The following is a 26,730-nucleotide window of genomic DNA, read 5'->3' as shown; positions in this document are numbered from 1 at the left end:
CCACCTCTCCTCCCGGCAAGGACGCCCCCGCCCGCCCCACCCTCTCCAGGTAGGCGCCCCTTCTCTCAGCACTTGCTCCTTTCTCGCTTTTACTTGATCTCGATCCAAGAATCCACTGGGACTATGGGTTTCTGCGGCCCGACATCATCACATCTCCCTTCTCTCCCCCCCACCCCATGTCCATCCTCTCCGGCCTGGTTGTCCCGGTAACCCCGAGCCCCAAGCTGCAGGCGACTCCTGCTGACGTGTCGCCCCAGCCAGAGCGCCTGCGCCGCCACCCCAGCACCACTCAACATGGCTGCAGTGCTGAATAAAATGTATCTCTCAGTTCTTCTCATTGCAGCAGTTAGCTGCAATAAAGATGAACAAAAGGTGTTTTCCGACTTTAAACGGTGTCTGGACGAGGAATGTAGCAGTAAGTAATAGCCACTTGTGTTTTATTCAAATTAATACTTTTTAAAAAAAGTTCAAGTCCTGATGATGATGATGATGAGGAATAAAATATTTAATTATGTGCATTAGTGATCTGTTGGCAGCTCAGTAACAAACGGTTCATCCAATTTGAAATTTATTGCTGTAGGAATTTTTTTACTGGAAGACGGTCGTGGTTTGTTGTTTACGAATTCTCCAAAGCATGTGATGCTTTCAGCAACCTAAGGGAGCCAATTTTGGATTTTTATATTATCCCCCTCCTCCCCCAACTAAGAATTAATAGGAATATATGAGGGGAGGATGGGTTGGTAATTGGTTATCCCCCCCCCTGCTGCCTTTGGTGCTACTCGTTGTTTCTAAAAACAGAACTCTCCCTTTTTTGGTTGTGATTTTTGTTGCTAAAATAAATGGGAACTGGAATGTTAATACAGCTTATTGTCAGCAGGATGTCCTAAATTAGAATATGCCCACAGTTCTAAATTCAGACTAGTTTCATAAGACCCCAGAATTCAGGAGAGATGAGGAATGGTGAGATGGTGAATGATTGATTTTCGGACTGGAGGGAAGTGAACAGTGGTGTTCCCCAGGAGTCGGTGCTGGGACCATTGCTTTTCTTGATATACATTAATGACAGGGCACAATTTCAAAATTTGCAGATGACTTGAAACTTGGAGGGTAGTGAACAGTGAGGAGGATAGTGATAGACTTCAAGAGGATATAGACAAGCTGGTGGCCTCGGTGGACAAGTGGCAGATGAAATTTAACGCAGAAAAATGCGAGGTGATACATTTTGGTAGGAATAACGAGGAGAGGCAATATAAACTAGAGGGCACAATTCTAAAAGGGGTACAGGAGCAGAGAGAACTGGGGGTATATGTGCACAAATCGTTGAAGGTGGCAGGGCAGGTTGAGAAAGCAGTTTTAAAAAAAAACATACAGGATCCTGGCTTTACAAATACAGGCATAAATGTACAAAAGTATGGAAGTCATGATGAACCTTTATAAAACCCTGGTTCGGCCACAACTGGAGAATTGGCCAGTTCTGGGCACCGCACTATAGGAAAGATGTGAAGGCCTTAGAGAGGGTGCAGAAGAGATTTACTAAAATGAGTCCACGGATGAGGGACTTTAGTCATGTGGATAGACTGGAGAAGCTGGGGTTGTTCCCCTAGAGCAGAGAAAGTTGAGAGGAGATTTGGATAGAGGCATTCAAAATCATGAAGGGTCTAGACAGAATAGATAGAGAGAAACATTGGCGGGAGGGTCAAGAACCAGAGGACATAGATTTAAGATGATTGGCAAAAGAATCAAAGGTGACATGAGGAAAAAACTTTTTTACACAGCAAGTGGTTAGGATCTGAAATGCACTGCCTGAGGGGGTGCTGGAGACATTCAATCATGACTTTCAAAAGGGAACTGGATGAATACTTGAAAGGGAAAAATTTGCAGGGCAACGGGGTCAGGGTGGGAGAGTGGCACTAGCTGGATTGCTCATAGAGCCGGCACGGACTCCTTCTGTGCTGTAACATTTCTATGATTCTAAATTCCGCTTCCCTCCATCCCTCAATATGGAGGGGAAGGAAGGGACTTCTTGTGCTGAGTTCTTTATTTTTGTGGCTGTGTGAACTATCTTTCATATCACGTCCCCTTTGTAGTGTCTCTCGCTCTTGCGCTCTCTCTCTCTCTCTCTCTCTCTCTCTCTCTCTCTCTCGTTTAATTAGTACTGATTTCTGTTGTGGGAAAAGTTAAATTTTCTTGCTCCCCTTGATAAACAAAATTGATGTGGTTTCTGTTTGTAACAGAGTATCCTATTTATTTGCTTTTTAAAACAAAAGGTTGCATTGCCTGTTTCTGACATGGCAACAAGCTGGGAGATTGCTACTTGGAGAGACCAGGCTGCTGTTTCTACAGCCCTTAATGTTTAATGCAAAGCTTTTTTTTGACAGTTCTAACACTATCTTGCCGATCCTGGCCTGCTAACACTGCTGCTAATCTTGGCCCTAACCCCAAACTATTTCTGCCCTCTCTGCCAGTTTTATCTGCATTGCAAGATTGCTCATGACCTTTAACCCTTTCTGCTCATCGCATTTTACTTTCTGTTAATTTATTAAATACACCGAGTTGAAATGTTACTTTAACCTTATAGATCATTGGTGAGAACACTCGTGGAATACTGTGCAGTTTTGGGCACCTACATTCAAAAGGACACTGATACATTAGAAAGGGTTCAAAGAAGAGCAAAATGAATCATATATTGGGACTTGGAGCTGAAGTTATGTGCAGAAACTCTCACGAAAGGCATAGATGGTGCGGATGTAAGCAGACATTCAGTTAGTGGAGATTTAGAGGGCACAGGATTAAAATCAACAGTTCTCAATGGGACCAGAAATGAGAAGAAACCTTTCACCCCCTCTTCCGAGAACAGTAAAGTGAAAAGTAATGTCCATCAGAAACAGCTGAGGCGATTGATTTTTTTTTAAAAGGCTGGACAAATACTTGATTTGGAACAGTAATGGAGTTTATAGAGTTTGGAGTAGAATAAAATAATCAAGTACTCCATGATACGTGCTATGTGTGGGGGAGAGAGAGGAATGGTGAAGTTTTGCAGAACTTTCCCTCAGGAGATTAAATCGGTATATGATGCACGGTAGCATAGTTAACAACCAGCCTTTACTTGTTCCATGATTTTTTTCATTCTCTTCCCTTATCCCTCCTTTTGTGAATGTGCTAACTTATGCAGCTCCATGAGTTGTGACCTTCCAGTACCTCACAAGTGCCATAGGGTGGTTAAACATGGAAGCCAATGCTGTCGCATTTGATTCTGTCCTTGCACAGCACCCAGAAACGTGCACTTCTAGAACAGTTCACTGATAGCGATTTAGTTGTGGGAACCCTAGTCAATGACTTTCCCCTCTCCCAAAGTCTAGGTATACTGAGGCTAATTGTTATCACCCACTGCCACCCTTGTTGAGATCAGCTCACTCAGCCCAGGCCTAGAATTGCATAGAAATTGCAATGTGGAAACAGGCCATGTGGCCCAACCAGTCCATGTTGGTGTTTATCCTCCACACAAGCAGTGGTCCTAATCCCATGTACCTGCTCTGTTCCCATCTCTCTTTATTCCCCTTTCCTTCAACCACCTATCGAAACTATACTTCAATGTTGACATGGTCCCTGCTTCATTCGCTAACTCTGGTAGAGCATTCCACAGCCTCATAACCCTCTGTTTTTTTAAAAAAAAAGTTTCTCCTGCTTTCCCTCCTAAATCTCTTAAATTTAATCTTTATATCTATGTCCCCTTGTTCTAGACCCCTGAATCACTGGTAACAGGCTGTTTCTATCTACTCTGTTCCATCCCATCATCATTTTAAAGACCTCTGTAAAGTGACCCCTGATCTGTTCTAACAAAAACAGGCCCAGTTTTTGTAATCTTCCTTTGTATTTATATTTCCTCATATCAGACAGCATTCTAGTAAATCTGTGCTGTAACTTTTCTATTGGCTCAATATCCTTCCTGCTGTGTGGAGCTCAAAATTGCACACAGTACTCCAACTGTAGTCTTACTAAGGTTTTAATAGATTCACCATTACATCTCGACTTTTATACTCTATACCTCCTGCCATAGAACCCAGTATTTATTAGCTTTTTTAAAATCCACTTGAGTTATTGCTTTTAATGTCTTGTGAATGTGACCCCTTCCCCCCCCCCCCCCCCCAAATCCCTCTGCTCTTCCACATCACCCAGCTTTTTCCCATTCAAAGTCTACTTCAAAGTATGGCCTTTACATACAATTACATAGAATTCACAGCACAGATTCAGGCCATTCGGCCCAACAGGTCCATGCCAGTGTTTTTGCCCCACATGAGTCTCCTCCCTCCCTACTCCATTAGCATATCCTTCTATTCCTTTCTCCCTCATTTGTTTATCTAGCTTTCCCACAAATGCATCTATACTATTTGCCTCAACTACTCCTTGTGGTAGTGATTTCCACATTCTTACCACTCTCTGGGTAAAGAAGTTTTTCCTGAATTCCCTATTGAATTTATTAGTGACTGTCTGTCTTATGTTTATGATCTCTAGTTTTGGACTTGCCGGCAAGTGGAAACATTTCCACGTCTACCCTATCAAACCCTTTCATTATCTTAAAGACCTCTATCAGATCACCCCTCGGTCGTCTTTTTTTCTAGAGAAAAGAGCCCCTGTCTGCTCGATTTTTTTTTTTTTCCCTGAGGTATATCCTCTCAGTTCTGGTATCATCCTAGTAAATCTTTTTTTGCACCATCTCCACTGCCTCTATACCCTTTTTATAATATGGAGACCAGAACTGTTCACAGTACTCCATGTGTGGCCTAACCAAGGTTCTATACAAACTTCTCTGCTTTTCTCGAGCACATAATCCAGGCTGACACATCAGTGCAGTACTGAGGGAGTGCCACACTGTCAGGGGGGCCACCTTTCGGATGAGACGTCAAACCGAGGCCCTATCTGCCTTCTCAGGTGGACGTAAAAGATCCCACAGCATTGTTCGAAGAAGAGCAAGGGAGTTCTCCTGGTGTCCTGGCCAACATTTATCCGTCAACTAATGTCACTAAAAAACAGATTATTTGATCATTTATTTTATTGCTGTTTGTGAGACCTTGCTGTGCACAAACTGCCTGCTGCATTTCCTACATTACAACAGTGCCTACACTTCAAAAGTGACTTCATAGGCTGTAAAGAACTTTGGAATACCTTGAGGTTGTGAAAGGTGCTATATAAATGCAAGTCGTTTTTTTTATGATTATTACTTTTTTTAAAAAAAGACAAAATGTGCCACCTAACATTGAATTCCATCTGCCACTTTTCTTTTGGCCTAGGATCGAGGCTGGAGGTTTCCTAATTAGTATGACCCAGTGCCACACTGTGCAGTGCATGTACTCATAATCAGGGTACACTCTCTTCTTCGCCTGAATCCTAAGCTGCCCTTTCTGCTCACCCTAACTCTATTCCTAACTTGTGTCCCTTTTTGTCGGTCCCATCTCTAATGACGCCAGCAGCACCAGCAATAGACAATAAGCTGATGGCTTGGCATTCAAATCCTGGTAGAAACTATTTAGAATTGTTCTTTTATATTTCATAGCTCTATATTTAATAAGTGTAACATGAATGGGGAGGGGCTGTCTGTGTGGGAGAATTGGAGGACTAGGGGGCCACAGTACTAACCGTCTCCTTGTTGTCTTGTCTCTTTCAGTGCTGATGTGTCGAGGTAAAGCAGTGCGGGATTTTGCGGGTCCCGACTGCCGCTTTCTAAAGTTTAAAAAGGGTGAAACGATTTACGTTTATTATAAGTTAGCAGGGAAAAGAAACGATCTTTGGGCTGGAAGTGTGAGTAGCATTTTATTTGTACATACATTACATTGATGGTACTTTAAAGGGGCTTGGATCTTTGTGCCGTCCCATCAAGTCACTGATAGTCTATCAGTGGACTCTCTGAATCGGATGGTTGTGGGTTCAAGCTCCACTCCAGGACTTAAGGCAGGGTGTCTCGCTCCTGATCTCTCACCAACAAACTCATTCATGCTGGACGTGTGCCTCTGACTTTTAACATGGATACATGTTCCTATGGAGGGAGAAAAATAATCCAGCAAGGCAAGGTCTTCAGGAGAGGGGAGGAAGTAAGGAAGGTGAAAAAGTGTTTTTATTGGAAAGAAAAGCTACAAAACAGGGAAATAATTTTAACGCCCTACTTTAACACTCGCGCGATCAGAGAGGGTTTTGATTTGGGTGGGGGGGGGAAGGGTGGTCTTTAAACAAATTTTACTGCAATGGTTCTCAGTTCTGATTCTGAAGAGCATCTTCTAATCCTCTGAATCTGCATATAGAACAGTGAAGCATCCTGGATGGAACTACCCACGTGACTGGGGGTTTAGGATGGATTACAAACAGCTGAACATGTAATCTAATCTAGGACAGTAAATGTAGCACAGGAGCTGTGAACAGTCAATAAATTGAGGGTGCATCTGGTAGGGGGACTGTTATCGCAGCTTAATACAAGGGAGGTTTATTGTCGATGATTCTCTACATATTAACCAGCATAGAGATAAGGGGAGTGCTTATCTTCCTGATAAATGACAGATGTGTTTACTTTGTGAAGTTTCCAGGACACTCTACTATAAATGGTAGCATTTCACAGCAAGGAGGTGCAAAGAAAATTTTATTTCGGTGATGCTGGGGTCGGGGGGTGGGGGGGTTAATTTGAGATTTGTTTTTACATCTGGTATTATTTTTAAATCCCTGTATCAAAAGGCTGACCTGCTCTCTGGCTTCAGTTTTTACGAACAGTTGTTCACCTCTCCTGAAGGCACTGACTCTTATACAACAACAACAAGAAGTTGCATTTATATAGCGCATTTAACGTAGTAAAACATCCCAAGGCGCTTCACAGGAGCGAATTTCAAACAAAATTTGACACCGAGCCACAAAGAGCTATTAGGACAGGTAACCAAAATCTTGGTCAAAGAGGTAGGTTTTAAGGAGTGTCTTGAACAGGGGAGAGAGGTGGAGAGGTTTAGGGAGGGAATTCCAGAGCTTAGGGCCTAGGCAGCTGAAGGTACGGCCGCCATTGGTGGAATGATTAAAATCGGGGATGTGCAAGAGGCAAGAACTGGAGGAGCACAGAGATCTCGAAGGGTTGTAGGACTGGAGGAGGTTACAGAGATAGGGAGGGGCGAGGTCGTGGAAGGATTTGAAAACAAGGATGAGAATTTTAAAATCAAGATGTTCCTGGATCGGGAGCCAACGTAGGTCAGCGAGCACAGGGGTGATGGGAGAACGGGACTTGGTGCGAGTTAGGATACGGCAGTAGAATTTTGGATGAGCTCAAGTTTATGGAGGGTGGAAGATGGGAGGCCGGCCGGGAGCGCATTGGAATAGTCGAGTCTAGAGGTAACAAAGCCATGGATGAGGGTTTCAGCAGCAGATGAGCTGAGGCAGGGGCGGAGACAGGCGATGTTACGGAGGTGAAAGTATGCGGTCTCGGTGATGGAGCGAATATAGGGTTGGACTCTCATCTCAGGGTCAAATAGGACGCCAAGGTTGCAGATGGCCTGGTTCAGCCTCAGACAGTGGCCAGGGAGGGGGATGGAGTCGGTGGTTTGGGAACAGAATTTGTGGCAGGAACCGAAGACAATGGCTTCAGTCTTCCCAATATTTCGTTGGAGGAAATTTTTGCTTATCCAGTACTGGATGTCGGACAAGCAGTGTGACAAATGAGAGACAGTGGAGGGGTCAAGGGAGGTGGTGGTGAGGTAGAGCTGGGTGTCGTCAGCGTACATGTGGAACCTGACATTGTGTTTTCGGATGATGTCACCGATGAATAGCATGTAGATGAGAAATAGGAGGGGGGGACCCCAGAGGTATCGAAGTGGGAAGAGAAGCCATTGTAGATGATTCTCTGGCTACGACTGGATAGATAAGAATGGAACCCAGGTGAGGGCAGTCCCACCCAGCTGGACGACGGAGGAGGATGGTGTGGGCAACCGCGTCAAAGGTTGCAGACAAGTCAAGAAGGATGAGGGATAGTTTACCATGGTCACAGTCACATAGTATTTAATAAGGGCTGTTTCATTACAGTGGCGGAGCGGAAGCCTGATTGGAGGGATTCATACATGGAGTTGCAGGAAAGATGGGCACGGATTTGGGAGGCGACAACACGTTCAAGGACTTTGGGAGAGGAAAGGGAGGTTGGAGATGGGGCAGTAGTTTGCAAGGATGGAGGGGGCAGTGGTGGATTTTTTGAGGAGGGGCGTGATGTCAACAGATTTCGAGGGGAGGGGGCAGTACCTGAGGAGAGGAAACAATATCAGCTAACATGGGGGCCAGGAAGGGAAGTTGGATGGTCAGCAATTTGGTGGGAATAGGGTCGAGGGAGCAGGAGGTGGGTCTCATGGTCAAGATGAGCTGAGAGAGGGCATGAGGGGAGATAGGAGAGAAACTCGAGAAAGATGTGAGTTCAGGGCTAGGGCAGGGGATAACTGTAGGGGAAGTTTGGCTTGGTGGGCTGGGGAAGGGAGGGAAGTGGCAGAGGCAGACGAACGGATGGTCTCAATCTTAGTTTTAATGAGGACGAGCATCAAACGTGGAGGAGAAGGTGTGATTGAGCTGATCGATAGCTGCAGAAATGTCGTGGTGAATGGAGGGCCAAAGTCTAGACAGTTGGGAATTTGAAAGTGCTGTGGTAAGTGAATTGGGGGAGATTTTTTTTCCAGGAGAGAACACAGAAGGGAGGGGGGAAGGGGGATGTGGGTGGAGAGAGAGATACAAGGAAGCAATCAGAGTTGGCCTTGTTCGTGATTGATACGATGGGAGTAGAGAGGCTATGTGAGGTGGTGAGGACGAGAGGGTTGCCGTGAATGTGAGTAGGGGAGTTTATATGGAGGGAGAGATTAAGGGAGGATAGGAATTCACTGAACTCAGAGGAGAGAGAACACGATGAGTTGAGATGGAGGTTGAAATCACCAAGGGTGTGAAGTTGCTCGGTGAAGAGGCTGAGGGAGGAAAGCAGTGAAGATATCTCTGTGAGAAACTTGGGTGGGCGGTAGAGAACGAGGATCTTAAAGGAGAGGTGAAAGGGGTGGAACAAGGTGAGATGCTTAAAAGAGGAGAAGATGCCAGAGGAGTAGGGGGACAGACCAAGATGTGATTTGGTGATAAGGTCCACACCACCACCGCAGCAGTCTGGGCGGGGCAAGTGGTGGAAGATATAGCTAGGCGGGGAGGCTTCATTAAGGGGGAAAGTACCATCACCCCTCAGCCAGTTTTCTGTCAAGGCCATGATGTGGATGCATCCTGTGTACAGGCCCACAGGTGATGGATCGAGTGGCCGGCCTTCGTGTGAATTCCTGAAGGCCTTTTGATGAGGGTTGAGCCCGATCCTGTTCTCGCCCAATGTTCTCTCACACGTGTTTTCCAGCAGGGCTTCTGGGTAGCTATCAGGAGCAGGAACTCTGACTGATTTATTCACCCCCCCCACCCCCACCCCCACCCCCACCCCAATAGCCCAGGCTATTCAAGGGGGAGAATCATGTATGCCTCCAAACAGTGGGAATCACTGATAATTTCCCATCCCTTTCCCCAGGCCACGGATGCTGCGATCAGTTCTTGGTGTCCCCACTGCCATCCCTGCTGAGATTAGGCAGCTCAGCTCCAACCTGGGATTGAACATGGGACCTTTCTGGTCAGTGTGGATTATAGCCCCACATCACACAGAGCTCTAACTGGGAGAGAATTTTCAAAGCGGTGTCGTAATCTCTGGGGCTCCTAATGAGTGGAGAAACATTTAGTAACATCAGAGATTGGTACTGCACAGAAGGAGGCCATTCGGCCCACTGTGCTGGCTCTTTGAAGGAGCTCTCCAATTAGTCCCACTCCCCTGCTCTTTTCCCATAGCCATCAAATTTTTTCCCTTCCAAGTACTTATCCAATTCCCTTTTTGAAAGTTGCTATTGAAACTCTCTCCATCTCCCTTTCAGGCAGCACATTGCAAGTCACTGCATTAAAAAATGTTTCCTCATATTGTCTCTGGTTCTCTTGCCAGTCACATTAGTAGCTTCTGCCTGGTTATACAAGATGCAAATGCTCACACCTCTTGGCAGGATATCATAGAATTACAATATGGAAACAGGCTGTTCAGCCTCATCCAGTCTGGTCAGTGTTTATTCTCTACACAAGCAGTAGTTGTAATTCCATGTGATACCTCCTCTTCCCCCAAAAGGCGGTGGGGGTGGGGCAATCAGAACTTTCGAAATCGATAGATTTTTGTTGGGTAAGGGAATTGATTGACATGGAGTTAAGGCGAGTAAATGGAGTTGAGGTACAGATCAGCCATGACGTAATTGAATGGCGGAATAGGCTTGAGGGACTGAATGGCCTACTCCTGTTTCTATGTGTCCACCCTGTGGGGGGGCGCGCGCCTGGAGGGTGAGGTGGGGGGGCGCGCGCCTGGAGGGTGAGGTGGGGGGGCGCGCGGCTGGAGGGCGAGGTGGGGGGGGCGCGCGGCTGGAGGGCGAGGTGGGGGGGGCGCGCGGCTGGAGGGCGAGGTGGGGGGGGGCGCGCGGCTGGAGGGCGAGGGGGGGGGGCGGCGCGCGGCTGGAGGGCGAGGGGGGGGCGGCGCGCGGCTGGAGGGCGAGGGGGGGCGGCGCGCGGCTGGAGGGCGAGGGGGGGGCGGCGCGCGGCTGGAGGGCGAGGGGGGGCGGCGCGCGGCTGGAGGGCGAGGGTGGGGCGGCTGGAGGGCGAGGGGGGGCGCGGCTGGAGGGCGAGGGGGGGAGGGAGCGGCTCGAGGGCCAGCGGGGAGTTTCTAACAGTTGGCTGAAGGCCCAAACTAAAAGTTGGTTTTCAGCAGGTTTTTAAGGGAAGGGGAAGAATGAAGCAAAATGATGACGTTTAGGGAGGGAGCCCGAGGGGGTGGGACCATCAGTTCTGCCAGTGAGTGAGGGATTACGGGGTGAGGGGGTGCTGGTTGTCAGATACCAGAGGTTGAAGACTGTTGCGCACAGGTTGGGATGTAGGGCTTGGGAGGCTGCAGAGGTCAGGTGGGGAGGGGGGGGAAGAGGTCGTGGAGGGATTTTGTAAACGAGGCAAAAACACTTTTACCAAATGCCTCATCGATGTAGCCATTTGTGATGTGTGAACACAGACGGTGAGTGTCAGTAGGCTATTCAACCACAAAGGGCTTCACAAAAGAGCTCCACACTCTCCGTGCAGTATTAGGGTAGGGATTAGATTGCCCCGCTTCCTCTTCCCCCACCCCCTGCCCTAGATGGTGAGATAACCACCCAACACTCACTGTCTTGGCTCATATGAAAAATGGCCACTTGGGTGACATATTAGGAGGGCCCCTCAATGTGGTACTGCTGCAAGAGTAAGAGTGTTCAGGAGAGGACGAGCAGAGTGAGAAGAGTCAGCATCAGATGTTGCCTTTATTGCTGTATTTAATCAGGTACCATTTTTACCTTCTTTCTATTAGTGACGTTCCTTGATCTCCACATTCTTTCTTTCACAGGTGGGCAGTCAGTTTGGATATTTCCCCAAAGATCTTATTGAAATAAATTTAATATACTCGACTACTGAAGTGGAATTGCCAGCTGAGGTGGGTGTGCGTTTTTGTGTCATGTGTGTGACATTGTGTAACAGCATAGCCATTTCTTCTCTAAAGCTTCGGTTTCACACTGGGGTCAGTGAGGGTGTCCCAGGGCATTCGAGAAGTAATCAGATTGCTGAGTTTTTCTGCACATGTTGATTTACAAGCACATTACGTCTGTCGCTGTATATTAACTAAATAACACTTTCTGCAATGGTAGCACTGTGTTCCTTTGTGTAGCTGACAGTGTCTTGTGATCGTCTCCCAGCCTAATATATGCTATGCGATTTTAGAACCCTTCACTCACTCACCTGACGAAGGAGGTAAGCTCCGAAAGCTTGTGATTTTCAAATAAAACTGTTGGACTATAACCTGGTGTTGTAAGATTCCTTACATTTCAGGAGTTAATACAGGGGATCCCCAGTAGTATGTCAATATTGGCAGGGGGTCCTGTGGGTGCGTCGGTATTGGCAGGGGGTCCCTGGGGAAGGAGGTGAAGGTTGGGAGGAGGAAGTTTTATATTTGTAAAAATTCATTCCTAGGTGACTTTTTTTGGTGCTGGTTAAACTGAGAGATGTTGACACTGGGGAATCAAACATGTTCTCGTTTCAGGCACCAAGTGTCAGCGTAGATCACTGTTGAGTCCAGTGCAGCCTGTTGATAGGGCAGAGTGAAGTTCCCACTGCTGTGCCCCAAACAGTGTCGCTCAGCCCATCCCATCTCCCCGCTCAGCCCAGCCCATCCCATCTCCCCGCTGTCTTTCCCCCCCCCCCCCCCCCCCGAGCCCCCTCTTCACCGGTGTGACGTCCCCACTTTTGCCACATTCGTCCATCCTGTTGCATTTTTGAGTGAGATGACCAATTTTAAAAAAGCAATTCCCTGCACTAGGCCAAACCCATGTCATGAGCCATTGCTGCACTGCAGTGTACGAGTGGGTGACTTCTGGCGAACAGCCTAAGGAAAGTCTTCAGCAAGAGCCCAATTGTAGCTGGGTTATATAAAGTCACTCCCACTTCTTTCGATGTGCAGTTTTGAAGGTACGACTGCATTTTTTTTTAAGAGGCTTTCCTCCGTCCATCCCTCCCACCTCTTACCGTGCTCTCATGCCACGCACCATCCACAGTCAAGAGGTTGAGGTCACCTCCCAGGCCTCCACCAGTTCTGTTCTGAGTCCATCCAATGGGAGGTGCGTCAGTGCAGTTAGTGGGATAGCTCTCCCTCTCCACGTGGAGAAACGACTGATCTCCGTTTGATGTCAGCTCCTCACCCTGTGTTTAAATCTCTCCAGAGCCTTGCTTTCTGTGATCTCTGTAACTTCCTCGAGCCTTACAACCCCTCATCCACCTAATCCTCTTTACTCTTCTGTGCGTTCCCCTCCCGTTAGTCCCACTACTGGCAGCTGTGTGTTCAGCCGCCTAGGTCCTAAGCTCCGGAATTCCCTCCCTAAACCCATCCACCTCTCTACCTCTCTCCTCCTTTAAGACCCTTCCTAAAGCCTACCTCTTTGCTGAAGCTTTTTGTTCATCCCTCCTTGTGTCTGTTTTTCCCTACACCTTTTGGGAAGCACATTGGGACATTTTTCTACCTTAAAAGGCATAACATAAATGCAAGTCGTTGTTACCCAAATGACAATGTAGCTCAAGTCAAAGCTTAGCAGAGTGAGGGAATCGAACCTGCATCTCCACTGCAGTGCACGGCCTCTAAGGAGATGCTTTTCAAGTGGAAACTGGTTAATAAGAAGCTATTTCATTGTCATTGGGCTTGTTTGGTGTATTGGTACTAATGCACGATGGGGGAAAATTGCACTTAAGCAAATTTGCTTTAAAGGTATGTGGTTATATTTCTTGTATGTCATTGTTAATTCATCAGCTCAAATGCTCCTACAGTTGGCATCACTAGTTACAAACCTGTAACCACCAGTACTTCACCCTAATAGTACGTAGCTCTAAATGCTGTCTTCCGCCAGAAATTTTGCGTTGGTCTGTGTTTTCTTCAAACTCTGCTTTTCTCCTGTTTGTAGGATACAGATTTTGTTTGTTTTGATGGAGGACCGGAAGAATTTGATTACATAGACTTTGATCGGCTGGTAAGAGCAGACGGAGAAGGAGGGGACCACGAAGGCAAGACTAAATCACAAAATAATAACAATGTTGCAAAAACAGAAGAAAGTGCTAGAGAGAAGAGAGATGAAGATACTGGGCAGAAAGTTCCAGTTTCTGACTTTGAAAAGACTCCTGAAGTGCCTGAAAACAAACCTGGAGACGATCAAACAAGAGACAATAAAGAAGCAATTCAGTTTGTAGACCGGAATGTCAGTGACTCCCCATTACAGATTGAAGAAAAAGATGAAGAAACTGTAGATAGTATATTAAATGGTGAAAAACTTCTTCACGTTGAAGATGGAGAATCTGTAGAAAAACCTGCTGATGTGGGTGAAAATTTTACCTCTTTGGAAGAGCATTCGACAGATGAGGATGGTAGTAGCCACGTTAAAGTGAGCGCACTTTTGGAACCAAATTCTCAGGGGCTCCGAACCTCGCCTCCAACACACATAGAAAGTGAGGAGCTAAGTGAAGACGCCAAAGACACTAGAGTTTCACAGGGTGAAGGCGAGCTATCAGATACGGTGGAACATGGGTCCCGAGAAGATAAACGGGAAGCAGTTTTTGAACTTGATGCATCATCAGAATTAGAAACTACATTCAGGTCAACGATAGATGCGATTGTGGTAGATGATGAATTGACTAGCAAAGTGACCACGTTAGATGAAGAGCCTGTGTTTGATTTTGAGCTGCAGAAAGATGAGTTGGCTGAATCACCTGAGAAAGTACCTCTACTCATGTATTCAGATAATAAATCGCAGCAGCACCCAGAGCTTCCAGAAGAAGACAATGTCCAAAATGAGGACATTGGTGAAGATCATGTTGCAAAACCCAAAGAAAATGACACTAAAACTACTACTCAGACTGCTGATCTTCCGGTGGCTTCTGTCGATCCAGAAAAGGGACAATCTAAGCAAGCATTGGATGGAGTTACTGAGGAACCTGCAGATGTGGCAGATGGAGATGCGGGAACTTCAGAAGGTGAAAACAGTCAAAGCAAAGGATTGTGGACAACTCTTGGAGACACTTTTTATGCAGTTGTAAGTGGAGGTGAAACGACGTCAAAGGTTACATACCCTCACAGTACTGATTCTGAAGATATTCAAGAAGATGTGAGGGAAAGAAGTATTGAAGATTTAGAGGAAAAAGATAGGATATATTTGTTGAGTATGTCAGAAGAGGAGGTTGAAGATGAGCTTGTGAATAGAGCTGATGATGCTATAAAGGAGAGATCTAGCATAGTGATAGAAGATTATGAAGATGAAGATACAATTCACGCTTTTGTCAGGACCTCAGAAAGTGATACTAATTTTGAAACATCCAATGAAGAAACAGAGCAGGGTCAAAGAGTTGGATCCAAAGCAGAGAGTCAAGGTTCTGGGCTACAAAAAGAGAGTGAATCGAAAAAAAAGGGGTTAACTTTTAATGAGGAAGTTGGCAATGATGAATTCTTAAAAGTGCCAGAAAAGGATACTCGGAGCAGAAAAATTGAACTGCAAACTCTAAAACATCCTGACGCTGAAGGTAAATCAGAAACTGGGACGAATCGAAGTTCACAAAAATTGGATCAGCTAGAACCAGAAATTGAAACAGACAAGTTGTCTGACTCTGAGTCTAGGTGGTCCAAAACTGTACCTGCTGAGGTCCTAGATGCTGAAAATGGAGGATTGGGATCACAAAACAAAACTGAAGCACTAACACGTGAGCGATTTTCTGCAGAAGACCTCCATGCCAAACGATCGCAGGGTGGAGATGAAGCCAAGGAACATCAGACGAGCTTCAGTGCAAATGGTGAAAATTTACAGGACCGTAAAACAGTAAAAAAAGACCATGAAGGACTTAAAGAGTATGACTTGGTAAAGAATGATTGGAGAGATATAGATGCATCTTTGGATAGTAATTCAAAACTGTTTGGAGATAATTTTTCAGAAAAATTCCAGGAAGCAATGGATGATAAAGACTTTGACGTTCCTGAAGAACCCTACGATGCTGATCGGCCAGAAGAGTTGTTAGAAGATGAAAATGCTGCAGAAGCCAGAATGGCAAGAATAAGTGATTCCAATGTCACTGATGATGAAGAGGGATCTTACGATGATCAAGAGTTAGATGTTGAAAGTGTGAACTTGGAGGAAAGGAATACTGTGGGGCTGGAGGATCAAGAAGACCGAGGAGAATCCACTACAAATGGGTTTAAGGAAACAGTTGTAGAACAGGACCATGAAGTAGAAGAACACGGCGAGCTTGCTCAGAACATTCAAGGACAGCTAAATAAGACTGAAAGTCCGAAAAAATCGGAACAACCCTACCCCGGGCCAGTGGATGAGAATGGTCTTGACACGGAAAGTGAAGGCCAGTCTCAGCGTCTGAAACATCTTTCAGAGGTGCTTCAGAAGGAAGCAGGCAAATTCGATGAGGGCAAGGGTCACAAAACTGAAGAGAGAGCAGTGGATGAGGGCAGGTGGTCTGAGACGTACTCAAATAGTGAAAATACATCAAACCCATCTGAAGTTGAAGAAAACAAGGAGGCTGAAGAACCTGTGGATCAAAAAAAAGATATCAGATCAGAAGATGGAAGGAAAATGACTGTAGGTCCAAAGTACAGTGAGGCAGTGGAACAACTCACTATTTTGAAAGGCTACTTTGATGAAGAGAACATTGAACGCTTGCATAGGTATCTTGGTCCACGGCAAGTTCTAGAACTAGAAGCTGTGCTCCATGATTTTGAAGAGGAACTAAGGCTTGCCAAGTTATCCAGAGCCAACCAGGAGGATGTTGAAAACGTTCTTGACTACATATTGGAGAAGTCCGAGATGACGATTCTTGATATGGTGGAGAGTATGTTGGATGAAAGAGCTGAAGAAAACCACTGGAAGATTGAGGAGAATTCACAAACGTATGATGAAGAAACAGTGCTCTTGAGTGATCTCCAGGAACTTGTATTTCAAATAAGAGTGAAATACTCGGCCAGCAGGGACGCTGCTGCACTTGCTATTGGAGTGAAATTACCACAGGAAAGCAAACATTTACCCCATGGTAGGAGTTTGATATTTAATATTTTTTGATGAAGGACATGTGTGTGTGTTTTTTTAAAAAAAAATGTTATTTTATTCACACTCCCCACCCTCCCCTTTTTCTCTTCCCTTGGATTTCCTAGATCCTGCACTGTCTTTAACAGAGGAGGTGTGCAAATATGGGCCATCAGTGACACCCCCCCGCCTTCCCAACTTGTATACCCATCTCCTTCCCTTTACCTTGTACCACCACCATGGGAAAGGACTTGATCTCCTTTTGGTACTTTCCCCCCCACACACACAGCTGAACTTGGGAGCACTGTTGCAGGGGAGTTTGCAGGTGCAAATTCAAGTTCCATCACTCTGTGCTACCACAATATATCGTTTGAAAAGTAACTTTATTATCTTTAACCTCTTCCTATAGGACTCCCTGTGTCGTGCACCATCCCTGCTTGAGACGGATGACGAGAATTCTTCCCAGATTTATTCTGCGTCACTGTATAGCTGAGTGTGGGTGTGACATAGCTGAGATAGGAAACTCACTAGGTAATCGTGGCTGTGATCCACATTCTACTATGTGACATAGTGCATTATTACTCATACAGTCCTGAACATAGGAACAGAAGTAGGCCATTCAGCCCCTCCAACCTGTTCCACCATTCAGTTAGATCATGGCTGATCTGTACCTCAACTCCATTTACCTGCTGTTGTTCCATATCCCTCGATACCCTTACCCATCAAAGTCAATCTTAAAAATTTCAATTGATCCAGTAAGCAACAGCCTTTTGGGGGAGCCAGTTCCAGACTTCCACTCCCCTTTGTGTGAAAAAGTGCTTCCTGATTTCACTTCTGAATACACCCTCTTGTTCTGGGGATTCCCCCACCAGAGGAAATAGTTTCTCTATCAACCCTATCGAATTCCTTTTATCATTTTAAACACCTCAATTAGATCATTCCTCTACCTTCTAAACTCTAGGGAATACAAGCAAAGTATATACAACCTGCCTTCATAATTTAACCCTTTAAGCCCCAATATCGTTCTGACGCACACGCACTGTACCCCTTCCAATGCCAATATATCCTTCCTGAGGTGCAGTGCCCAAAACTGAACGCAGTCTCCCGATGGGGCCTGTCCAAGGCTTTGTACAACTGATGCATAACTTTGTCAATTTTGTATTCCGACCCCCTTGTGATAAAGTCCAATATTCCATTAGTCTTTTTGATTACTTTTTGTCCATCAGCTTTTAGTGGTTTGTGTACCTGGACACCCAAATCTCGTTGCACCTCCGCAGTTCTTAGTCTCTCATCATTAAGAAAATAATCGGATTTGTCTTTCTCTGACCTGAGGTGGATGACCTCATACTCCTCCACATTGAACTCCATTTCAACTCAGTAGTTTACTGAAATCCCATTGATGACGGTGACAAGTTATTTGCTTTCCCTCAGTTCTCTCTCTCTCTCTGTCTGTGCTTTCCCAGCTGAGAATACAGGCAGCACACCTGCTCCCTCACTCTATACATAGTTCTTTGTTACCAGCCACTTGAAGGTGCAAAATAGTATCAGGTGACTCACTTGTTTTTGATTTACCTGTGCTCTTGTTTGAATTGTGCCACCAGCTCTGTACAACCACAGGTAGGCAGGGCCTCATCTGAGCGAAAGCACTTCCTCCGTACTGCACTGGAGTGCCAACCTGGATGATGAGCTCAAATCCCACGTGGGGCTTGAACCCACAGCTTTCTGACCCATGGTGAGAATGCTACCCAATGAGCCATTGGGAGTAGGGAACCCTGATCCACCCTGGAGATTGTCTGTCTACCTGAGCACAAACCAGGGGCTGAACCTGCGATCGTCCCCTGGTCGGTATGATTTGGTAAATCTGTGGCCTCTATCTGGTGATTATCTCTTTTCCACCCCCCCCCCCCCCCTCCATGACCAAGTTTGGGTGTTTGCTGCACAGGGCCTGAACCCATCTGCACCATACACTGACTCGCTGTGCCACCTTCCTTTTGTTTTTCACTGTAAACTGTAAGTTCCACGTGTAAATATTGCAATGCAGTTAAGAGGCTCCCCTGATGGCAGTAAATGTACTGTGTGCTGTGGGACTGAACCATATGGCCTACTGCTCTGTGCTTCGTTAGTAGATTTCAGCAGGGGGTTAAACTTGGCTTCCGGGCCCTCAGGATGGGGAAGCTTCAGACAAAATTCCCTCTCTCCTGATGGGTCTCTCAACACTCCGTCTTGTGTTCACAAATGAAGAACAACTAAATGAGTACTGACGGTGTTTATGGAACTTTAGACCAGCATGAGTAAAGAGAGACAGTTGGCAAAAAAAAAGCCAAAAAATATAGATATTATTGATTAAGCAGTCATGATAGCTCAGTGGCATTCAGCCCAGTAATGCCCCAGGACCTGACTCTGGTTTGTGCTGAGTTAGTTGATCTCGGTCAGATTGGTAGTGTTGCCGGGCATTTATTTAAAAATGAGGAATCAAAGGGAAGTGTGAAGATCCAGTGTGCAGGACACCAAGGTTGAAAAGAGTAGGAGAGAAGACCAAGATAGAACAGGAAGTTGTGGTTAGTTGATACCAAGTTTGGGCCTTAAGAGCCTAAAGATTGTAGGGGAAAGGGAAGTTTGAGCAAGTTAAGGAGTTCCACAGCATAGAGAAAGATGAGAACGTGTGGAGGCTAGAGGTGAGAGAATTGGCCAGCAGACAACGAGCTTTATCTTGTCCAATGAGTGTGAGGGAGGCGCTGGATGAGCCTGCCCAGTAAATGGAGCAGTTGTCAAGCCCTGAGCAGAATTAGATTTTTAAACTGAGTTAAAAGTTGTTAAGGGGAAACCGAGTTTCTTGGAGGCAATGGAGGAGATTTAGGTGTTTCATTTGAGATCAGAATAGATTACAATGACCTGAGCATCTCTGGATTGAGAAGGGGGAGGGGGGGAAACCAGTAGGGTTCCCCCTTTTGATGAATTGTGGGAAAGCATTGATTTTAGCCATGATGCTTCTAGTGGTTCATTGGTAGTCTGTCTGGACATACAGATAAAGAATGATTATATGGTGAGATAATGGAACACAGCCAATGTTGATGGAAATGTACCTCAGTAAGAATGGCTTCCTTCAGGGTAGAGAAATTTTATTGGTTAACTTTAAAGAAAACATCTTCGCTAATTTTTTTTCTCTGTAGCATCATTGGACCACAGCAAGCAGAAAGAGCAAGAGAGGGACACCACAGAAGCACAAGAAGAAGAAGAGAAGGAAGTGAGGGGGGAGGAGGAGGAGAAGAATGAGCAGCCAACGAGAGGATTGCCTTTTGAGAACTTCACGGAGGACGCAGCACGTTCCGAGAGAGACCAGGAGCAAGACGGAGGCGAAGAGCCCCACGGAAGGATGCAATCTGGAAACCTTACAGAGAAGGCAGCATATCAAGAGAGAAAGGAAGGTGAAGAGACAGCGAGAGGACTGGCTTCTGCAGAGAGTGCAAAAGAGACTCCGAAAGAACGTCCTTCTGTGAACATTTCAGAAAGTGCGGCACCTCAAGAGAGGGAGGAGGAAGCAGCAAGAAAACCATCTTCCCTCAATTTTACAGAGATTGCAGGACATCCAAAGAGAAAGTGGGAGGAAATGGAGGGTGGTGAAGAAGCAGCAGAAACACCACCTCCTCCAAATGTTACAGGGAGCACAGAAGAGGCCCAGAAAGGACCTCTGGCCCTGAACTTTACAGAGAATGCAGCACCTCAAGAGACGGGACAGAGGAATGGCAAAGAGCGCAAGAGAGAAGCACCATCCCCAAACGTCGGGGAGAGAGCAGAGGAGGAGGTTGGGAGAAAACCACCCCTTCTGAACACGAGAGAGAGTAGAGAGGAGCCGCAGAAGGAAGCTCCTGTTGTGTCTTTTGCAGAGAGCGTGGCACATTCTGACGGAACAGACACCGTAGAGGAGGGTTCACTGAAGGAGCAGCAACAGGAGGAGGAAGTTACAGCCCAGGCCACAGCAGAGGAAGGTGCTGAATTGGGCCATTTGGAGGTGGAGATAAGTGAGTGAAAAGTAACTGCTTGTTGCAATTGAGAAAAGCCTTCAGCAGATGGTAAAATGTGCATAAGTTGTATAAAAATCCTGTGTTTGGATGGAGACTCATTTTCAATATTCTTAACTCGTTCTTTCCCAGAGTCTCAAAATTGTGGAACTCCTGACCCCTCCCTCTTGTAGTCTTCCTTCTACAAGATACAGGCTTTTAAAACCCAAATTTGTCGTCGTCCAATCACTACTTCCTCATTTAAATTGACTCTGATATAATGGTCTTTTGCCCTTCACTTAGGTTTCTCATTTTAAAGAAAAGGCATTTAAAAAAAAACTCTGGCTTGGAGTGGGTGGGGAAAAAAAAAGAGCTTGTGTTTATATAGCATATCATCACCTCTCTCAGAAATCATAGTGCCAAAGTGTTTCACCAAAAATGAACTTCTTGAAAATGCCGTCAGTTATGTAGGCGAAGGTTGTTACATAAGGTTAAATCTCATGGGATCCAAGGTGAGGTAGCCAATTGGATACAAAATTGGCTTGACGACAGAAGACAGAGGGTGGTTGTAGAGGGTTGTTTTTCAAACTGGATGCCTGTGTCCAGCGGTGTGCCTCAGGGATCGGTGCTGGGTCCGCTGTTATTTGTTATTTATATTAATGATTTGGATGAGAATTTAGGAGGCATGGTTAGTAAGTTTGCAGATGACACCAAGATTGGTGGCATTGTGGACAGTGAAGAAGGTTATCCAGGATTGCAACGGGATCTTGATAAATTGGGCCAGTGGGCCGATGAATGGCAGATGGAGTTTAATTTAGATAAATGTGAGGTGATGCATTTTGGTAGATCGAATCGGGCCAGGACCTACTCCGTTAATGGTAGGGCGTTGGGGAGAGTTATAGAACAAAGAGATCTGGGAGTACAGATTCATAGCTCCTTGAAAGTGGAGTCACAGGTGGATAGGGTGGTGAAGAAGGCATTCGGCATGCTTGGTTTCATTGGTCAGAACATTGAATGCAGGAGTTGGGATGTCTTGTTGAAGTTGTACAGGGCATTGGTGAGGCCACACTTGGAGTACTGTGTACAGTTCTGGTCACCCTATTATAGAAAGGATATTATTAAACTAGAAAGAGTGCAGAAAAGATTTACTAGGATGCTACCGGGACTTGATGGTTTGACTTACAGGGAGAGGTTAGACAGACTGGGACTTTTTTCCCTGGAGAGCAGGAGGTTAAGGGGTGATCTTATCGAAGTCTATAAAATAATGAGGGGCATAGATAAGGTCGATAGTCAAAATCTTTTCCCAAAGGTAGGGGAGTCTATAACGAGGGTGCATAGATTTAAGGTGAGAGGGGAGAGATACAAAAGGGTCCAGAGGGGCAATTTTTTCACTCAAAGGGTGGTGAGTGTCTGGAACGAGCTGCCAGAGGCAGTAGTGGAGGCGGGTACAATTTTGTCTTTTAAAAAGCATTTGGACAGTGACATGGGTAAGATGGGTATAGAGGGATATGGGCCAAGTGCAGGCAATTGGGACTAGCTTAGTGGTATAAACTGGGCGACATGGACATGTTGGGCCGAAGGGCCTGTTTCCATGTTGTAACTTCTATGATTCTATGAAGGTGGCTGCCATTCTGTGCACAACAAGGTTCCACCAACAGCAAATGAGACAAATAACCAGTTAATGTGATTTTTGACATTGTTGGTTGAAGTAGGAATGTTGGGCAGGACAATGGGACATCTGCCTGCTCTTCTCCAAAGAGTGTCATGGGATCTTTGGTGTCCGCTCGGAACAGGCACGTAGGCTCTCCGATCAAGCCTTATCCAATGGATAGTAGCTCCTATGCCTCAGCACTCCCTCAGTACTGCACTGGAGAGTCCGCCTAGAATATGTGCTCAAATCTCGGAGTGGGCTCAAACCCACAAGCTGCTGCCTCCCTTGTCTCATCAGTCCATCTGGTTCACGCCACTCTGTTGGAATCCACCCACTTATGTCACTCTAGCATTTCTCTTTTTTCCCCCCCCCCCCGCCTTTGCCATTACAGGTTGTTGTTGGCATCGCCCCGCCCCTATTGCCGTGACGGGCCCCCCTTGCCCCCCCCCCCCCCCCCCCCGGGTCTCTCCACTGAGAGGATTCCCCCCCTCCTTCCCACTCTCTAACATGACTGGTCTCTTGTTGCTGCAGCAAGTAAATGTACACAGTTGTCTGCAGAGGAATCCATAGAATCAAAGAGGTTTACAGCACGAGGAGACTATGCAGCCCATCCAGTGGAGAGATATTTGAAAAGGACTGCAGGTTGGCTCTGTGTCCCCAAGTCCCAGGATAGGGGCTCATTGACGCGGTGAGTTTAGTCTCTCAGGCCCATCACGAAGGGGTGACATTGAGCTGAGATCAGCAGCTTCCCCACAGGGTGAGAGGAAAATTAAAGGTCCAGTTACTCCAGGCCAACTTCAGGCAGTTTCTAGTCACTGACCATGGAAGAGGATAAGAGGAAAGGGAAATTGTGTAACAGCTGGGTTTTTATTTTAAAAATACTAAGCCAGAAACGAGAATATTCCTAACGTTGCTTGTGTGAGTGTAACATTCACTGTTAGTGATGAATTAATACTTTTATCGTTTGTGTTCTGAAACAAACCCAGGGACCCCCTCCGCTCCAGGCAATAGTGTGACGATGGACAGGAGTCGGCTGCAGGAAGGCCTGTGGCTGCCGTGGATTATCACAGTGCTGGATGGTGTCGTTCTGCAGATCAAGGACAATGTGTGGCCTGTCGTTAAATTACTCCTAGAATCTGTAAGTACTTTGGTTCTTTGCCCCAATCCAGCTAGTTCCCTCCCCCTCTTGAGGTGCTGTGGTTCCATGGAAGCCTTTTTGATGCTTTGATCACGTCGCAATTCTTAATGTGTGAACCTTGGACAGTGTGTGTTGATGGGCCATACCTATGCTGCTGCATAATCAGGTGCTGGGAGGGATGCAGCTGATCCCTCTGATTTCTCCCCCCCCCCCCCCCCCCAGCCTTGTGTGTGGGGTGGTGCCCATTCTCCTCTTTGCATCTTTCCCATGATGTGTGGCATTGTGACCGGGATCTCCCTGTGTGGACAATTGTGGGTGTCATTGTGTGAACTAACACTTGGTGGCTCCATTATGCCACTCCATATAAAAACGAACGTCAAACAATAATGGAAGAGAAGATTGTAGCTTTTTAAAATTAAATTAGGGCTCCCCTGGTGGCTCAGTGGGGAATGGCACCATCTGGTGTGTTACAGATTAGGAGAGTTGCTGATTCTATGCTGGAAGCTGATCGCCGCTGGGATCACATGGGGCAACGACAGTGGCCTCTGTGCTCGCGGACTAGCGGGAGTTAAAATCAGCCAGATTTGCCATTCTTGATTGTTGTCCATTGACCCTCTAATGGAAGGTTTGTGGACGTTAGGTGAGGCCACGGTTGCATTTGGCTGTGATGCCCTCTGTGGTTGAATAGCCTGTCGACGCATAATGACGTGAAGAATGGCAACTTGGGTGAGATATTGGCTAGGGGGGGTGGAAACTGATGCTCATGAAGCTCTAACCCAGCATGAGTTGTTGCTGAGGAGGGGAGAAAACTGAAGGAGGATGAATAATAATTTTTTAAAAAATCAATCATTGCGTTCCTTTGAGATGATATATAATTTTTAAAAAGTTTTGGAAAGCACCTGACAGTACCTATATAAATGCAAGTTGTCATCCAAAGCTGCGCTGCCGAGAGGTGGCGCTGGTTAGTAGTCCCTTTAGCGTCCGCTCCGTTTGCTCGCGCTTGTTGGCGGCACGCGTTGTTTCCTGTGCGACGCGGGCACGCGATCTTTCTGTTGACGTGTATTAAGGCCGGAAGTTGCTCGAGCGCCGGCTGGAGCCGAGCCGATCCGGTGCGGTCCGGATTTACACGGCGATATGATGCCGAGGCCCTGACAGCGGCCCGGGCCTCCTCCCTCTCCGTCAATCAGTGCAGCTTCTCCCACCTCCCCTCTTTTTAAATACCGGACAAACTTTCACTCCCTCGCCATGGGCTTGGAAGAGGACTCGTCGCCCCGCCAGCCGCCGCCGCCGCCGGCCACGCACACACTCGGACCCGCTGCTCTCGCTTACTCGGCTGTGGTGGGTCGAATCGGCCAGGTGAGTGTGTCTATTGTACTCGGCGAGTGTTAGTATATCAGTCCCGCCCCCTGTGATTGGCCTAGCCACCCAAGGCTGGCACAGGCCCCGCTGCCCTGGTCACACTGACAGCTGCACATTACTGACTGACTGAGGGTCATGGTACAGGTGTGGATCTGCAGGGTGTCATTTATAGACATTGCGTCTATCATGTTAATACACCAAGTGTGTGTGTGGCTCTAGCATTGGTAACACTTTTTTTTACAAATTCACCTGAAGACTACAGTAGGCCTTGACTCCCTGCGTACAACGCCACAGGAGATTGACTGGTACATAACTACAAGGCGCTACATTGGCTCCCGGTCCAGCAACGCCTCTTTTAAAATTCTCATCCTTGTGTTCAAATCCCCCCACGGCCTCACCCTCCCTATCTCTGTAACCTCCTCCAGCCTGACAACCCATCGAAAACTCTGCGTTCCTCCAATTCTGGCTTCTTGTGCATCCCCACTCCCTTCGTCCCACCATTGGCAGCCGTGCCTTCAGCCGTCTGTTCCCCAAGCTCTGGAATTCCCTCCCTAAACTTCTCTGCCTCTCTCTCCTCCTTTTAAACCTTCCTTAAAACCCACCTCTTTGACCAAACATTTGATCACCTGTCCTATTGACTCCTCTGTCTGTGTCAATTTTTGCCTGATTACACTCCTGTGAAGTGCCTTGGGATGTTTTACTAAGTTAAAGCCCCTATATAAGTGCAAACTGTTACATTAATATAACAAAGTATGTGTACACTGTGATCATTTTAACATTTACCTTTTTATAAATGTGAAAGTAATATGTTAATAACACCATATTTGTGTAAATGCAATTTTTATCCTTTTTTGATTTAAATATTTGTTCTTGGGTTTGGGCAAAACGAATAAGACTACATTTATTGCTCATACCTAGTTGCCCAGCGAAGATGATCATGGTGGTGGGTCTCCTTGAGTAACAATTGTTTGTATCACTGAGTGACTTGCTATGTGACTTCAGAGGGTATCAAATGTCAACTATGTAGAATCCTGTGTAGGCCAGACTGGGCAGGTTCCCTTCCCAGAAAGGGTGATCCAGATTGCTTTTTATGATCTGACAGCTTTTATAAATGTGTGAATGTTATGTTAATGAAGCCATGCATGTGTGCAGTATATGTGTCAATTTTCTATTTTATAGTTGTGAATATAGTGTCTTGTATTTCGTACTGTCGATGATCTGTGGCATTGTACGCAGGGATCAAGGCCAAGTGCAGTTTTCAGGTGAAGTAGGGTTAGTGGGTGAGAGAAATTTGGACCAGTTCGCACGGATATAATTTAGTCCCTGTTTTCATTTAAGGTGACGTATTCTGTCTTTTATATTTCCATTATAAATTTCTATGCCCACATTTATAATGGAAACTGCCTATGTAAACTTGTCGTGCTTTGGAGTTATGATCGTGTAGTGGTTGTTACTGGATGAGTAATCTTGCACCTTGCATCCCAACCTGAATAGAACATTAAAAAAATATTCTGTTCAGAAATCCATTATGCTAATTTAAATTATATCCTGTTAACTTGATCACCCACTATTCAGGCTTTTTTTAAAACCACCAAATTTAGAGCAAGTTGCCTGGCTGCTAAACCTTGTGGTTAAACAAATAATATACATTTAAACCACTGCCATAGTTAAATCCCAGCCTCTTATTCCACTGACTTGTTGGTTGATGGTCACTTTCAGCTGAGTTGTATTGTAAATGCTGCTGCATTGAAATTTACCCTTTTAAGTAAAAGTTGAGAAGCAGAGGGAGATTTTAATCAAACAGCTTTTCTTATCCTCCACTTGATTGTCAAGATCAGCTGCATTGTGCTGATTGAGATGATGAATTTAAAAAAAAAAGTTGCCTAGGCTACCCAAGTGGCTGAGTGA

General features: G+C 46.1%; 1 protein-coding gene across 5 annotated transcripts in view; it reads left to right on the top strand.

Annotated features, from left to right (window-relative positions):
• The first annotated feature begins 287 nt into the window (after positions 1 to 287).
• Positions 288 to 26,730, top strand: part of mia3 (MIA SH3 domain ER export factor 3) — an 85,890-nt gene continuing 59,447 nt past the window's right edge. For all 5 annotated transcript variants that reach the window (XM_067985201.1, XM_067985203.1, XM_067985200.1 and 2 more), the window contains exons 1-6: positions 288 to 415; positions 5,663 to 5,796; positions 11,471 to 11,557; positions 13,569 to 16,683; positions 19,847 to 20,695; positions 23,312 to 23,463. In XM_067985201.1, coding sequence (XP_067841302.1) covers positions 295 to 415; positions 5,663 to 5,796; positions 11,471 to 11,557; positions 13,569 to 16,683; positions 19,847 to 20,695; positions 23,312 to 23,463 — 4,458 coding nt within the window. In that variant the 5' untranslated portion in view covers positions 288 to 294. The remainder of the gene's footprint in view (positions 416 to 5,662; positions 5,797 to 11,470; positions 11,558 to 13,568; positions 16,684 to 19,846; positions 20,696 to 23,311; positions 23,464 to 26,730) is intronic.

The sequence above is a fragment of the Heptranchias perlo genome, chromosome 5 (assembly GCF_035084215.1).
Source record: "Heptranchias perlo isolate sHepPer1 chromosome 5, sHepPer1.hap1, whole genome shotgun sequence".
NCBI lineage: Eukaryota > Metazoa > Chordata > Chondrichthyes > Hexanchiformes > Hexanchidae > Heptranchias > Heptranchias perlo.
This window is presented reverse-complemented; position numbering and strand designations above follow the sequence as displayed.